The 15,293-nt window shown below is 43.6% G+C and overlaps 1 protein-coding gene across 11 annotated transcripts in view; it reads left to right on the forward strand.

The window, feature by feature from the left end:
- MGST2 (microsomal glutathione S-transferase 2) overlaps window positions 1-15,293 on the forward strand; it is a 58,229-nt gene that overhangs the window by 15,453 nt on the left and 27,483 nt on the right. For 10 of the 11 annotated variants that reach the window (XR_013417139.1, XR_003729361.2, XR_003729358.2 and 7 more), the window contains 1 exon segment: window positions 14,274-14,344. The exons of the other annotated variant lie outside the window; for it this stretch is intronic. Coding sequence is in view for 3 of the 10 variants with exons in the window: in NM_001261313.1 (NP_001248242.1) it covers window positions 14,274-14,344 (71 nt within the window). In the remaining 7 variants the exon portion in view is untranslated. 11 annotated transcript variants of the gene reach the window in all.

A 15,293-nucleotide genomic window follows, 5' to 3' on the forward strand; every position in this document is an offset into this window, starting at 1 on the left:
GAATATTTTTAAATATTGTTTTTTCCCCCAAATTTCCTCTCCTTCATTTTCTCTGTTCTTTCATTCTTAAAACACACACTAGTTGTGTGTTAACCTCCAGGACTGATCCTCTAGTTTTCTTTTATCTTCAGGTTTTCATATTTTTGAATTTTTGTTCTTTCAGAGGAATTTCTTCAACTTCTAACTTTTTATTGAAATTTCAGATATCATAATTTTAATTTCCAGTAACTTATTTTTATTCTCGGATTGTTTTTTAGTTGTTGGTACTGATGTTAAGCCATCATTTTTTTATTTCATTGATGCAGTTGATTCTCTCATATTTGAGGATTTTAGTTATTATTTAAAAAATTCTCTGTAACATTTCTGTTTCTTCCAAGTATCTTCTTGTATTTTTTTGCCTTTGTCTTTCATTTGTATTTATTATTTACCCATTAAATATTTATTGAGCACCTCTGTGTACTGGGCATTGTTGTCATAGCTTGGCCTAGATCCATGAACAAATCCGACAAAAATCCTTGCCCTCTTGGAGTTTGCTGAGGAAGCCAGAAAATAAACAATAAGCAGATGATATTATAAGAAAATAATATAAGCTGGGTATAGTAGCTCACACCTGTAATCCCAGGGACTCAGGAGGCCCAGATGGGAGGACTGCTTGAGACCAGAAGTTCAAGAGCAGCCTGGGCAACATAACAAGAGCCCGCTCTCTCTATTGAAAAAAAAATTAAAAAATTAGCCACGTGTGGGTGCATACCTGTAGTCCTAGCTACTTGGGAGGCTAAGGTGGGAGGACTGGTTGAGCCCAGGAGTTCAAGGCTTCAGTGAGCTTTGATCATGCCACTATACTCCAGCCTGGGCAACAGAGAAAGACTCCAACTCAAAATAAAAGAGAACATCATATATTATGTTAGAAGGTAATCGGTGCTAAAAAAAAGAAAACAAAAAAAGATAGCATTGTAAGAGGGTATGGGATGGGTTCCTGGGGGGTGAGTTGGTGGTTTGTGATGTCCAATAGGGCCATGGATGTAGGTCCTGCTGAGAAGATGGCATTTGTGAACATGTAGAGAAAGAGCTCTTGGGTCAGAGAGAATAGTCAGGGAAAAGCCCTTAACTGGGGATACACCTAGTGGGTTAGTCAGGAGGTCAGGGGGCTGCAGAGGAGGAGCCTGGCAGGGAGTGGGAGGAGGTCAAGTCAGAGAGGTCAGAGATGGCTGCGTCACACTGGGCCTTAAAGGCCACTGTAGGGGACTTTGGCTTTTCTCTGAGTGAAATGGAAAGTCATGACAGGGTTTTAAGCAAAGAGTGACATGATCTTATATTTTATTTATTTATTTATTTATTTATTTATTTTTTGAGACGGAGTCTTACTCTGTCGCCCAGGGCTGGAGTGCAGTGGCCGGATCTCAGCTCACTGCAAGCTCCGCCTCCCGGGTTTACGCCATTCTCCTGCCTCAGCCTCCCGAGTAGCTGGGACTACAGGAGCCCGCCACCTCGCCCGGCTAGTTTTTTGTATTTTTTAGTAGAGACGGGGTTTCACTGTGTTAGCCAGGATGGTCTCGATCTCCTGACCTCGTGATCCGCCCGTCTCGGCCTCCCAAAGTGCTGGGATTACAGGCTTGAGCCACCGCGCCCGGCGATCTTATATTTTAAAAGGAGAATTCTGTTTGCTTTGCTGAGAAGAGTCTGTATGGAGGCATTGGTAGAAGCACAAAATTCATTTAGAAAGCTATAGCAAAATTCATTTAGAAAGCTATATAGAGATGATGGTAGCTGTGTTGCAGAATTTTTGCTCCTTAGTTCAGCTAAAACTGGGTTCCTGTCACATGGCCAGGAAAGATTAGACGTGCTGACACATTGAAGGGTGAGTAGAGCAGAATTTATTGGATGTAAAGGAAAAAACAAAAGAAAAAGAAACTCTCAGCAAAGCGAGAGGGGGTCCTACTCACAGGCCCCTGCCTCGCAGGTTGATTCCAGGTCACCATCCACGAGCTGGAGACCAGGCTCCTCCCCCTGCACAAGGTGTGAACTTCCTGTGGCTCCTCCCCGTTCCCCCAGTGAGCGTGCGGGCTTTATTCAGGAAGAATCAGTCTGGAAAGGGTGGGCGAACAGGGGCACTTCTCCCTCAGGGTGGCGGGTTTCATGCTGGATGAGCAGTCCGGCCTTTCAGCCTTCAGGCTTTTTTAGAGTTGAGGGTGGGGTTTCACCAGGGACCCTTGGCTGTCTCCTGTCTCTGTCAGCTAGAGCCAGGGAGATAGCAGTGAAATGATGGCAAGTGGTCAGGTTCTGGATATATTTTGAGGGTAGACTCAATAGAATTTTCTGACATAATGAATGTGAAGTGTGAGAACAGTCAAGAATGGTTCTTGGATTATTGGCCTGAGCATCCATCCCAAAGGATGATGTTGTGATGATCTGAGACAGAGAAGGCTGCAGGAGAAGCGGTTTTGGGGAAGTATTAGGAGGTTCGGTCTTGACGTGTTGTGTTTGAGATGTGGCTTATGCTACCATCAAGGAGAGGCCTTAAGCATTATGATCTACTAAGCTATTTGGATTGTTTATGATTGCATCATAAACTGACAAATACATTGTTGGTTACACCTCCAAGCAGAGAGGCAGCTGGATAAAAAAATCTGCATTTTAAGACAGAGATCTGAGCTGGAAATATAAATTCAGGAGTCATTGGCACAGGAAGATGATTTACAGCCATGAGACTGGATAAAATCACTTAGGGGAGTGTGTGTAGGTGTATTATTCCGTTTTCACGCTGCTGATAAAGACATACCGGGGACTGAGCAATTTAAAAAACAAAGAGGTTTAATTATACTTACAGTTCCATGTGGCTGGGGAAGCCTCACAATCATGGAGAAAGGCAAGTCACATCTTACACGGATGGCAGCAGGCAAAAAAAGAGAGCTTGTGCAGGGGAAATGCCTCTTTTAAAAACTATCAGATTTTTTTTTTTTTTTTTTTTGAGGTGGAGTTTCACTCTGTCGCTCAGGCTGGAGTACAGTGGCCGCAATCTTGGCTCGCTGCAACCTCCACCTCCCAAGCTCAAGCAATTCTTGTGCCTCAGCCTCCTGAGCACTGGAATTACAGGTGCCTGCCACCATGCCTAGCTCATTTTTTGTACTTTTAGTAGACACAGGGTTTCACCATGTTGACTGGGCTGGTCTCGAATACCTGAACTCAGGTGATCCGACTGTCTTGGCCTCCCAAAGTGTGGTGGGATTACAGGTATGAGCCACCGTATCCGGCCTAAAACCATCAGATCTTGTGAGACATATTCACTGTCATAAGAATAGCATGGGAAAGACTTGCCCCTATGATTCAATTACTCCTGCCAGGACCCTCCCACAACACATGGGAATTCAAGATGAGACTGGGGTGGGGACACAGCCAAACCATATCAGTAGGTAAAGAAGAAAAGAGGACTGAGCCCTGATGGCATTAGGAGGTCAAGATGATGACAAGGGTCCTGCAGAAAGATCTGAATAAAGGAGATCTTAGGGGTTTTACCCAAACATCAGGTATTAATAATTCTCAACTGGCTGTTAAGAAAGAGGCATTAGAGAGTGATGTGGAAGCTCCATGTGCATGGCTGGGGCTTACGATTGGTCAGGAGGCAGCTTTTTTCTGGAGAACCCCCAAAGTATCTGTAGGTAATCTTCCTGGTACCACTTGGTTTCTCTAGAGACAACTCTTTAAACCTCCTTCAGCAGTTGAAGGAAAGAGGGTTGGAGATAGGATAATAGGCCTGACTTTTGAGAGTGCAGTAGGTGGCCGGGCACGGTGGCTCAAGCCTGTAATCCCAGCACTTTGGGAGGCCGAGACGGGTGGATCACGAGGTCAGGAGATCGAGACCATCCTGGCTAACACGGTGAAACCCCATCTCTACTAAGAAATACAAAAAAAAACTAGCCGGGCGAGGTGGCGGGCGCCTGTAGTCCCAGCTACTTGGGAGGCTGAGGCCGGAGAATGGCGTGAACCCGGGAGGCGGAGCTTGCAGTGAGCTGAGATCCGGCCACTGCACTCCAGCCTGGGCTACAGAGTGAGACTCCGTCTCAAAAAAAAAAAAAAAAAAAAAAGAGAGTGCAGTAGGTAAAGACAGGAAGGTTTTTCGACTGTGCAGTGTGCAGCATGCAGATTCTGACTGTTTTCAGGACAGAATTTTACCCCCACCCTCTATTGTTCCTGAAGTCCCCAATAGCCTCTGGTTCTGTTTCTCCAGGCAATAAGCCTCCCACCTCCTGTGATGGGGAGCAGGGTGGGGCTCAGGAGTGGGAAGCATAGGTGGAGGGCAGCTAAGCCCTCCTTATTCAGTCTTTCAACCACTCTTATGTTCCAGCCTTTGGCCTCTAAGGTACGTGGGGTGCCCAATTCCTGAGCTGCTTTTGATTCTGGGGTAAGGATGGTCTCAGTCTTCATTGCTTCTTCCTTCAGCAGGCACGTAGGTTTCGGCTTTCTGCACTCTACCAGTCCAGCCACTGTTCCTCCATATGCTGTCTTTCCTGCACAAATTTGCTAATGTCTCTCTTCCACTCTTGAGAGCTTGTTTGGAGGTTCTAGCAGGAGGGCGTAGCTACTCATATACCCTTGACTGAAAACTGGTCCTCCTGTATCGAGGATGGCCGTCCTCTTTGACTGAGCATGCAGCTTTGGAGGGACACACATGGAGTGGGGAGGGAGGAAGGGAACACCCACCTAGCCAGCCAGATCAGCTGAATCAACCTGGCAATTGATGGGGTGACCGATGTTGCAGCCAGATCACCTTCACTTCCTCTCTCTTATTCTTGTGATCTGCTCTCATTCTCTTTGTTCTTGATTACTTATATCTATTTTTTTTTCTTTTACCAGCATTTTAGTGAAGCTGCAGAAGTGAGGAGAAATGAATATGGGTTCTATCTGCCATGTTTAGCAGGAAGTCATCACCACATGTTTTTGACATCCTGTGCACACCCATTTTCCCTTGTCAACAAAAAGAGTCAAACGCTATAAAATACTTAAAGAGATTTATGTATGTATTTATTTATTTTTTAGACAGAATCTCACTCTGTCGCTGAGACTGGCATGGAATGGCGCAATCTTGGCTCACTGCAACCTCCCCTTCCTGGGTTCAAGCAATTCTTTTGCCTTAGTCTCCCAAGTAGCTGGGACTACAGGCACGTGCCACCACACCCGGCTAATTGTTATATTTTTAGTAGAGACAGGTTTTCACCATGTTGGCCAGGCTGGTCTCAAAGTCCTGACCTCAAGTGATCCACCCTCCTCGGCCTCCCAAAGTGCTGGGATTACACGCATGAGCCACCACACCCAGCCTGAAGAGGTTTATTCTGAGTCAAATATCAGTGATCATAGCCCATGCCACAGCCCTCAGGAGGTCCTGAGAACACGTGCCCAGTTTGGTTGGGGTGCAACTTGGCTTTATACATTTTAGGGAGATATGAAACTTCAATAAAATACATTTAAGAAATACATTGGTTTTGTCCAGAAAAGTGGGACAATGTGAAGTGGGGTGGGGTGGGGGCAGGGGGCTTCCAGCTTAAAGGTAGATTTAAAATTTTTTCTGGTTGACAACTGGTTGAGTTTATCTAAAGACCTGGGATCAGCAGAAGGGAATGTCTGGGTTAAGATAAAGGATTATGGAGACCAAAGTTCTTATTTGCAGAGGAAGCCTTCAGATACTAGGCTTCAGAGAGAATAGCTTGTAAAATGTTTCTTATCAGACTTAAAGTCCGTGTTGCTGTTAATGCTGAAGAGGTATAAGGGGGTATGTCCGACTCTCACTTTCCATCATGACCTGAAACAGCCTCTCAGGTTAAATTTTAAAAGAGCCCCGGCTGGGGAGGAAGTCCATTCAGATGGCTGGGGGGCCTTAGAATTTAATTTTTGGTTTATACCCTATTCGACAGAGAAAGAGTCTTATGCTCAGAGCCTTCAGCAATCAATAGTGTCTAACTAGAATTTTAGTAACTTTTTGTTTTCATTGGGTTTATTTTTATACTTATCCTTTATTTAGAAAGTTATACTCTGTCCGCACTTGTAATAATATAAAATTTGTTTTTTCCTAATTTCAGCAAAAAGAAGCTGATTTGTAGAAAGATAGTGCTACATTAAAAGGCTAAAACTTTGACAGTGTTAGGTTAATGCTTGAAGTTTGGGAGACACTATGCTATTTATAAAAATCATCACAGGAAGAAATTCCAGATCTTCCCACTTTGTCTTTCATGATCTGAAAATTTCTTGTTGGAAACTACTGGGTATCCAGTAGGCTAAGTCCCTGGGCCACTTCTTGGTTCTATTTTTATTCTCATAGTTTCCACAAATTTGACTTTCTTTGAAGTTATTTTGCTCTCCCTCCTCTTCTATATCTGGAATCCTCTTGTCCCAGGAATAAAACTGAACACCACTTCCAAGTATTTCTCTCCAGTTACTATTTATAAAGTAAGTACTGTATACAAACCCAGTTTCCTTGTTAGAAATGTTTTGCTTTGTTGGATTAATCATGGTAGAACAGAGAGTGGTTAAAAAATGACGATCAATAATCAGGACAGATTTGGAGCCAGGAAATACCTTGAGCAACCACACAGCAGTTGTTCCCCTGGTTTCTCACTGAAGAATGATTGGGGATGGCTCCACTCCATACTTCGAATTTCTTTTTGAATTTTCCACAGCCCTAGCCCAATTTTTGCCTTAGATTCTAAGGTGTAGGATGAATCAGGCCAAACCAGATCAGAGTCATTGCTTGCAAAGCCATTTAGACTTTCTCTGAAGTAGTTAGAGCAGAATTCCCTGGAATAACAGTTCAGTCCAAAGCCTACTTGGTTATCTGTTCTTTTTCCTGGAGGAGGAATGCACTGTCTTTTCTGGCCCTCCTGGACCAGAAGCGCTGGTTTCCCTTTGCCTCTTTGGAAGGACTTATCGCTTAGAGGTCTGGCCTTTTCCCTACTCTTTTCTCCTGCTGATTTTGCCCTCAGCATAGCCAAGAAGCCCAAAGTTATGACTAATTCTATCTTTAGGTGGACCTCGACATCTCATCAGCAGTCACTTCAAGGTTCACTGATCCTAAAGGACTGTTTCTTGTTCGAAGGTCATCTCAGGCTAGGTATCTATTTGTGAGCAGAGCTGATATGGAGTCCAGCCTTTCTGAGTTACTAGCCCTGGGCTCCTTAGAATCTCCACCCACTTCCTCTTCCCTTCCCTTCCTTACAGGAGACGACTTACAGATGACAGTCTCTAGAGTCTTGCTGTCTTTCACAATTTTTTAAAATTGTGAAAATAGTAACTATAATTTCACCAAGGACTGTTCCTTTATGTTGTTGCTGAACTTAGAAAATTCTATCTTGTCTAATCTGAGCACCTTGATCCCTTTAGAGGAAAGTCATTTTATAAAATCTAAAAAGTAGATCCAAGTAATAAATCGATCTTCTTGCAATTTAAATACATTTCCTCTGATTCTGCCTTCACTGAAAGGGGAGAATAGCTGTTGACCTCACTCCTTTTCATGTGCTGAAAGACCATTATTAAGCATCTTTCATCTTTTGGATTTTGAGGCTAGGGAGCACTAATTCTTCACCTTTTTTTCTCCAACCATTTAGAAATTTTGGTTCTCTTTAGACAAAAATTTTTAATATTCTTTCTAAACCTGGAGTCTAGATGTGTATCTAGTATAATAATGCTTTCTTTGGTGCTGGTAAAGGCAGAAGAATTGCCTCTTAGTTCTTGCGAATGCACTCCTATTTGCTTAATGCTGAATTATTCAGTTCCTATTCCAAAATTAACCTGCCACAAGGCACAGGTAAGCCTAATCATCGTGGATCTTGGTACCCTTTAGAAATATTAGCCTCTTCTCACTCTACTGTGATTCTGGGTTTTTTTGGTTTTTTTTGTTTTACATTTTATTAACTTTTCAATGTCATTTTGAATTCTGATTCTGAAATTTGGAAATTAAAACGAGTGACCTTAATGCATGTCTAAAAACTATGGAGAAAGGAAAATTTACAAGAATAGTGATTTCTCAGATATTCTGCAACTATAAGATTACATTAATGTGGGCCACTGACTTTTGCAATGAGTGGAAAAAAGTAGAAGAAAAAGAGACAGTAAACATATTACTATTTTCTTACAAGCGTAACCATCATGGACAATAGCAGAAAGCACTAGATGCCCTTATCCCCTCACTTATCATAAAGGGCTAGGGGCTGGGTGCAGTGGCCCATGCCTGTAATCCCAGCACTTTTGGGAGGCCAAGGCGGGTGGATCACTTGAGGTCAGGAGTTCAGGACCAGCCTGGCCAACATGGTGAAACCTCATCTCTATTAAAAAATACAAAAATTAGCTGGGCGTGGTGGCACCTGCCTGTAATCCCAGCTACTCGGGAGGCTGAGGCAGGAGAATCATTTTAACCCAGGAGGCAGAGGTTGCAGTGAGCTGAGATCACGCCACTGCACTCCAGCCTGGGTGACAGAGTGAGACTCCATCTCAAAAAAAAAAAAAAAAGAAAAAAAGAAAAAGGGATCTCCCAAAATGACGGAGTGACTCTGTGTGATGAGCTCCTCAAACTCCATTGTCCTTGCAGATACCAAGCAGCATCTGTCACATAAGCCGGGAGATTCTCCAAGTGATCAGGGGACAAGAAGGAGCTGGGATGCAGAGGAAATGCAAATCTCCCTTCCCTGCATGCTCTTCGTGTTCCCTACAAGCAGCAACACTGAAGGGCAGTGGTGGGACTCATGCCCTCCTGCCACCAGCCACCACCTACCTATTGTGTCCCCACTCAGAGTTACTTGACAAGGAGCAATTTAGACAGTTACACATCTCTATAAAAAGATTAACTCCAGCAACCTCTCATCCCAAGCCTTTTCTGAGCATATTAACCTGTTGCTCTGATCCCAGTCAGTGTAATCATCCAAAAGACCGCCCGGGGCCAAAGTCAGAAGACCAAGGCCAGGTCATCCATTCAGAGTGCAAGCGGCTCATGGCAGTGTGCAGCCCACTGCTTCAGTGAGTCACCTAAACAAGAGGAGAAAGAATCAGGAGCAAACAAAAAACCTGCAAGAAGCAAACCTCCTTTGAATTGCTTTGTCTGTTTTTATTTAGAAAAAGATCTACTATGAGCATGGCATTAGAAATGGCTCATGAGGTTTTCCCTTAGGAGAATGTTTCTTATTTTCTGAACAAAGTTGTTGCAAGCAAAGTTGCATATTGTGTTCATTGGACACCGTCAAATAGAAAAATATTCATAAAAAGTTTTAGGCCACAGGTCTCCCAAGTGATGTGCCCACATTGAAGGAATACACTAAGTAATCCACTGGGAGGGTGAGGAAAATATTGGAGCATCTGTTTATACTGATTCTTAAAATCCTATCCTTTAATTAAAAAAATTTTTTTTTTTTTTTTTGAGACGGAGTCTCGCTCTGCCGCCCAGGCTGGAGTGCAGTGGTCAGATCTCAGCTCACTGCAAGCTCCGCCTCCCGGGTTCACGCCATTCTCCTGCCTCAGCCTCCCGAGTAGTTGGGACTACAGGCGCCCGCCACCGCGCCCGGCTAATTTTTTGTATTTTTTAGTAGAGACAGGGTTTCACCGTGTTAGCCAGGATGGTCTCGATCTCCTGACCTCGTGATCCGCCCGTCTCGGCCTCCCAAAGTGCTGGGATTACAGGCTTGAGCCACCGCGCCTGGCCAGCCCTAAATTTTTAAAAAAAATTTTTATGTTTTTATAGAGATGAGGTCTCACCGTGTTGCCCAGGCTGGTCTCAAACTCCTGGCTCAAATGATCCTCCTGCCTCTGCCTCCCAAAGGCCCAGGATTATAGGCATGAACCAGCTTCCTGGCCCTCCATCCTTTAATTTTTATGTTTGTTTTATAATGAATATGATATTCTTTTCCAGTTGAATGTTTTAGCTGTGCTAATAGATAAATCCCAGATTTTCCATGGTTTAACACAGTGGAAGTTCATGTCCTGCTCAAGTACGGTCCTGTAAGGGCCTCCTCTGCTACAGGAGGATGTGTGCATATTTTTATGGGGCTGTGCAACTGTTAGGGCTATGCAATCAGAAAAGTTTGGAGAGTAGTGTTGAAGGAACTGCCAGATTTGGAGCTGCCAGGCCACAATTTGATTCTTTTCCCCACCCCCAAATAACATAAACTTTGTAGTATACTTATTGACTGAGACAAGGCCCAAATAGCACTTAGTTTGGGGCCATCCTCACTGCTCCTGGCTACCAGATCCAGGTGGGAATGCACAGTAGTCCTGAGCCCCCAGGGCCCAGGCTCCATGGTATTGGGATGGACAACAAGGGGTCTCAGCAGCTTTAACTACTCAATCTCCACAGTGCCCACTGGACTGTCCCTTAGAGTGACCAACTCTTTCCAGTGCTTCTGGGTCTTACCCAGTTTTAGCACTTAAAGCTCCATGTCCCCCTAAATTCCTCAGTCCCAGACAAATGAAGATCGCTTTCATGGGAAGCTTCCATATCAAAGGAGCATGGGATTGTTCAAAGAGGGCTCTCACCAGGGAATGAGTAGACACAGCCTGTTTTCCCATGGACAGCCTGTTTCTCCAATATGGACATGCAGGAGAGGAGACAGTGGTCATAATCAACTATACCCCCTGTTCTCACAGGCAGGGAAATTGACAGCTGCTGCAGGCTGTTTGCTGTTCCATTTGGGAAATTTTCCTGAGGATCCCCTGTAATAAGAGGATAGAATATATCTGCCTTCATGACTTAAAAGAGGCTATACATTATTTTCATGTTGGTTTTCATGTCAGTGAAACTGTAATTAGCCACTGACAGGATTGTCAGGAAGTAATTTTCAGAGTTTGGTCCCCTTGAGTTAAACATGCCTGCTGACAGCTTACTGAGGACGTGTTATTGTGGGCATACCATCCAGGCCTGGAGGGACCCAGAATCAGGCAGAAGGATGCGGTCACATGGCGGAGGGACTGGAGGAGGTGACAATTAGCAGGTAGAATGGGATTCCAGGTATTTCAAGGCCAAGCAATACTTGGTGCTTTCACCAGGCAGGCAGCAAGGAAGACTGTCGGCAACAAACAGGGCACCCAACTGGCGGTCACATAATTATTTTCAATCTCTGAGAGATGATAGGAAGAAATGGGCAAAGTCTTATTTCCGAGGGACTAAGGCTTGAGGCAGGTCAGCAAAAGAGGGACCAGGGTGAAAATACAATGAGCACAGCTGGAACGTGAGGTTGGGGTGAGCTCAGCAGTGACCAGCCACTTGTAGGGGACAAAGGGCCTATTTCTTGAGAAAGAAAGCTGCAGAGATATGGTGCTAAGCTGCTCCAGTACTCCAGGTGTTGCCATCTGTGAGCACAAATGCAGTTGCAATCACATCCTTGCCTAAATCTCAATGACTTCTAGCCACCTGCTGCTCACCCAGGATCCCAGCACCCCCGTTCCGCATCTTCCCAATTCCTTCTGGGAATACAGGGGATGTGCCCAGGAACACAGCTCCCGCTGGCAAGCAATTGAAGGGAGGGGCTGTGCCACTGTCCTGCTCCCCAGTCCTCTGTGAGTACAGTACCCTCCCCAGGTTCTGGAGTGCCTTCCACCACCGCCAGGAGCTGCTCTGGGTCTGTGGCAGAGGGAGATTAAGGGTGTGACTCTCCCTGACTTTGTCTCTTCTGTCATCTGAGGCATGGCACCGCTTGTGTCTGGAATCTCACCAAGCTTTTCATGAGGACGATCCGTTAGCGTCTGTTCTGGTCTCTGGTTTCCCATTAGGTGTGAAACTAGTTCCCTAGCTTGTGGGGGCAGCAGGGGGAACTCCAAAACATCCCCTCTATTTTTATTTCCTTTCTCCTTGCTCAAAGGCCTTCTTCCCCCTTCAGGTAAGAGACACAAAAGCACACATGCCTATCAACTAATGTGGACAGACACCCAAAGAGCTTCTGCCATCTGCAGTGTGGTTTCTACATAGTTAGGACATTCTTATACAATATTATCTCTTTGTTCCCAGATGCCAAGCCAAGGACACTAGAAAAACCTCTAAGTAATTAGACTTTTATGAAGGCTAACCTGGGCTATTTTTGAAGGTGCTTTTAAAACAATCTTATCACACCTAATTTTGAATAAAAATATGTTGTGGAAAAACTTGATGCTTACATTTGGAATAATTTAAGGTGTATTACAAAACAGTAAATGATGGAACAGTTGTGTTATGTTTCCAAAAAAGTTCATATAAAATTTCAGTGAGTGTGAAAGGACTAGAGCCTTCCTCTGCTGCTGCTCCATTTACCTCGTGGGAAACAGGTCTGTGGATTAAGCCAAGGAAAAAGAAACCTGGGAACGCTGTTTATTCTTTGCATAGTTGTAATATAAAGTACGAATTTTATCAAGTATGTTTTCACTGACGCTATCCTCGCCACCCAAAAAGACGTTAATGGAAAGACAACCATCAGAAGCAAAATCATGCCAAGAACGAGAAACAGCAGGAGGAAAAACTTTGTTTACTTCTGTGAGTTCTAGAAAGTTGTAGTTACGGTTTGTGAGATTATCAGTGTTAGGCTTTAGACAAGACATTCCTTGGGTCACTAGTGGCCTTTTGGGTGGTAATGACAACAGTCCAAAAAGGAAGAAGAAAGCAATTTTGCATTCATATTATCCATTTCCAATTTTTTTTTTTTTTTGGAGACAGAGTCTCGCTCTGTCACCCAGGCTGGAGTGCTGTGGCGGGATCTCAGCTCACTGCAAGCTCCGCCTCCCAGGTTTACGCCATTCTCCTGCCTCAGCCTCCCGAGTAGCTGGGACTACAGTCGCCCGCCACCTCGCCTGGCTAATTTTTTGTATTTTTTAGTAGAGACGGGGTTTCACCGTGTTAGCCAGGATGGTCTCGATCTCCTGACCTCGTGATCCGCCCGTCTTGGCCTCCCAAAGTGCTGGGATTACAGGCTTGAGCCACCGTGCCCGGCCCCATTTCCAATTTTTTAGGGGACTGATGGTCACCCTCCTGGCTCTTAGAGATGTGTGTGGGTAACCGCGCTGTTGTCTTTGCTGGTGGGGTTAAAATTTTCCATATGTGCTTCAGGACTCTACCTCAGCCACGTCTTTCTGTGAGCACTGAACTTGTTAATTATGCATGTTTCTTACCTAGCTTTAAAAGATGACTGAGTTATTATTGGGGAGTTTTTTCCCATGTAGTTGAGGCATAAGCTGATAAAGTTGAATTGACCTAGACACAATTTTCTGTGGGATTATGGAGAATGAGGGAAGAATTATGCTTCGTAATTATGCTTTTTTTTTTTTTTTTTTTTTAAATTCAGAGAAAATAGATCACTTATGGTGACCCAGGCTAAAAGACCTAGGTCTTCAACAACCAGCATCATCTATTTCTAGATCAATTGCCTTGTAATACTAAGTATTCAAGCTTTGAGGCTTACTGAAGGAAAGATATGGGATCATTTACAATCCTGTAGACTATGACCTTCCACCAGGATCTACTCAAGACCTCATCACACATTATGTTAAAGTTCTTTCTGGTGGTGAAATTGTCAGCAAAGAGCTTGGCCAACCTAACCAAGATCACTTGGGAGGTATACCTTAGGAGGGAGGATGAATATAATTCATCTTTTTCCCTTTTGTTAGATGCAGATGAATTAATTATAGTTCCCAGAGAACTATTCCCTTTTGCTTAAATTAGTGTCAGATTTTCCATCCAAGTCTTCTATGAATAGAGGCAATATGACTTGACATTAGGACAGAGCTTTGGAATCTAGAGATGGATGCTGTCTGTCTTTGGTTCTGTGCAATGCATGTTGGTCTGGGCTCTCAGGCCTTAGTTTATTCCTCCATCAAATGGGAATGAATATGCTCACTCATTTACTTCAGGAGATTTTTAAGGGAATTATTTAAAGACCATTTTGTAATGTTCTGGGTAACTCAAGTAGAAGGCAATGGATGTGAGGGAATTTTTAAAATAAGAAATCTCTTGAATATGAATTGAGTAATCTCTTAAGTTCTTCAGATAAGATATGGAGTGATCTTTAGGCTCAGGAGGCCTGTCTTTTGGGAAAGTGCTATGACTCACTTCTACTACTGGCAACTTATATGTAGGATAATGATTCTTGGCCCTGCTCTGAGGTTTAAACAATGTTTAACCTTGAAAGATTGTTTTTAAATGTAAAGGTCACTTAAACTCTTTTGTAAGTTCTTATATTACTTTTGTTAAAATAGGCGAACATTTACCTCTAGATGAAAAATCAATGCTTCAGTGTAAAGTTTTCTCATAAAATAACCTATGTCTTTATTTTTTTCCACAGACAAAACTGTGTGGAGTTTTATCCTATATTCATAATTACATTGTGGATGGCTGGGTGGTATTTCAACCAAGGTAATGTTAAAATACAGTCAACTGTGTTCTAATGATGACTATGGTGCTTAAATGATTAAGGAGCGGATATATGGCCAGGCATGGTGGCTCATACCTATATTCCTAGCACTTTGGGAGGCCCAGGTGGGCGGATCACCTGAGGTCAGGAGTTCAAGACCAGCCTGGCCAACATGGTGAAACCCTGTCTCTACTAAAGATACAAAAATTAGCTGAGCATAGTGGCGCATGCCTGTAATCCCAGCTACTCGGGAGGCCGAGGCAGGAGAATCACTTGAACCAGGAGGTGGAGGCTGCAGTGAGCTGAGATCGTGCCACTGCACTCCCGCCTGGGTGACAGAGACCATCTCAAAAAAACAAACAAAAAGAGGAGCAGATATGCAACTACATAGCTACCAATCCTGGAGACTAAACAAAATAAACAGTGTGTGCGTCAGAGTACTATGTTGCAGATATATGAACTTTGGCTTCATTCTAATTTAATTCAATAATGAAAAAAATATTGAGACAAACAATATGCTAGATATTCAAGGATGAAAATGACATGAGCTTTGTCTTCAAATCTAATAATCTACAGTTGACTCTTGAACAATGGAAGGGTTGGGGCGCTGACCCCCTGCCCCACACACACATAGTAGAAAATCTGCATATCACTTTTGATTCCCCAAAACTTAACTACTAATATCCTATTGGTCTGGAAGCCTTACTGAGTACAGTCTACTAATAAATATTTTCCATGTTTTATGTATCATATACTGTATTCTTACAATAAAGCATGCTAGAGAAAAGAAAATGTTATTAAAATCATAAGGAAGAACAAATATTTACTATTTATTAAGTGGAAGTGGACCATCATAAAGTCTTCATCCTCATAATTTTCACGTTGAGTAACCTGAGGAAGAGGAAGAAGAGGGGTTGGTTTTGCTGCCTCAAGGGTGGCAGAATCAGAAAA

Source organism: Macaca mulatta, chromosome 5 (assembly GCF_049350105.2).
Source record: "Macaca mulatta isolate MMU2019108-1 chromosome 5, T2T-MMU8v2.0, whole genome shotgun sequence".
NCBI classification, from domain to species: Eukaryota; Metazoa; Chordata; class Mammalia; order Primates; family Cercopithecidae; genus Macaca; species Macaca mulatta.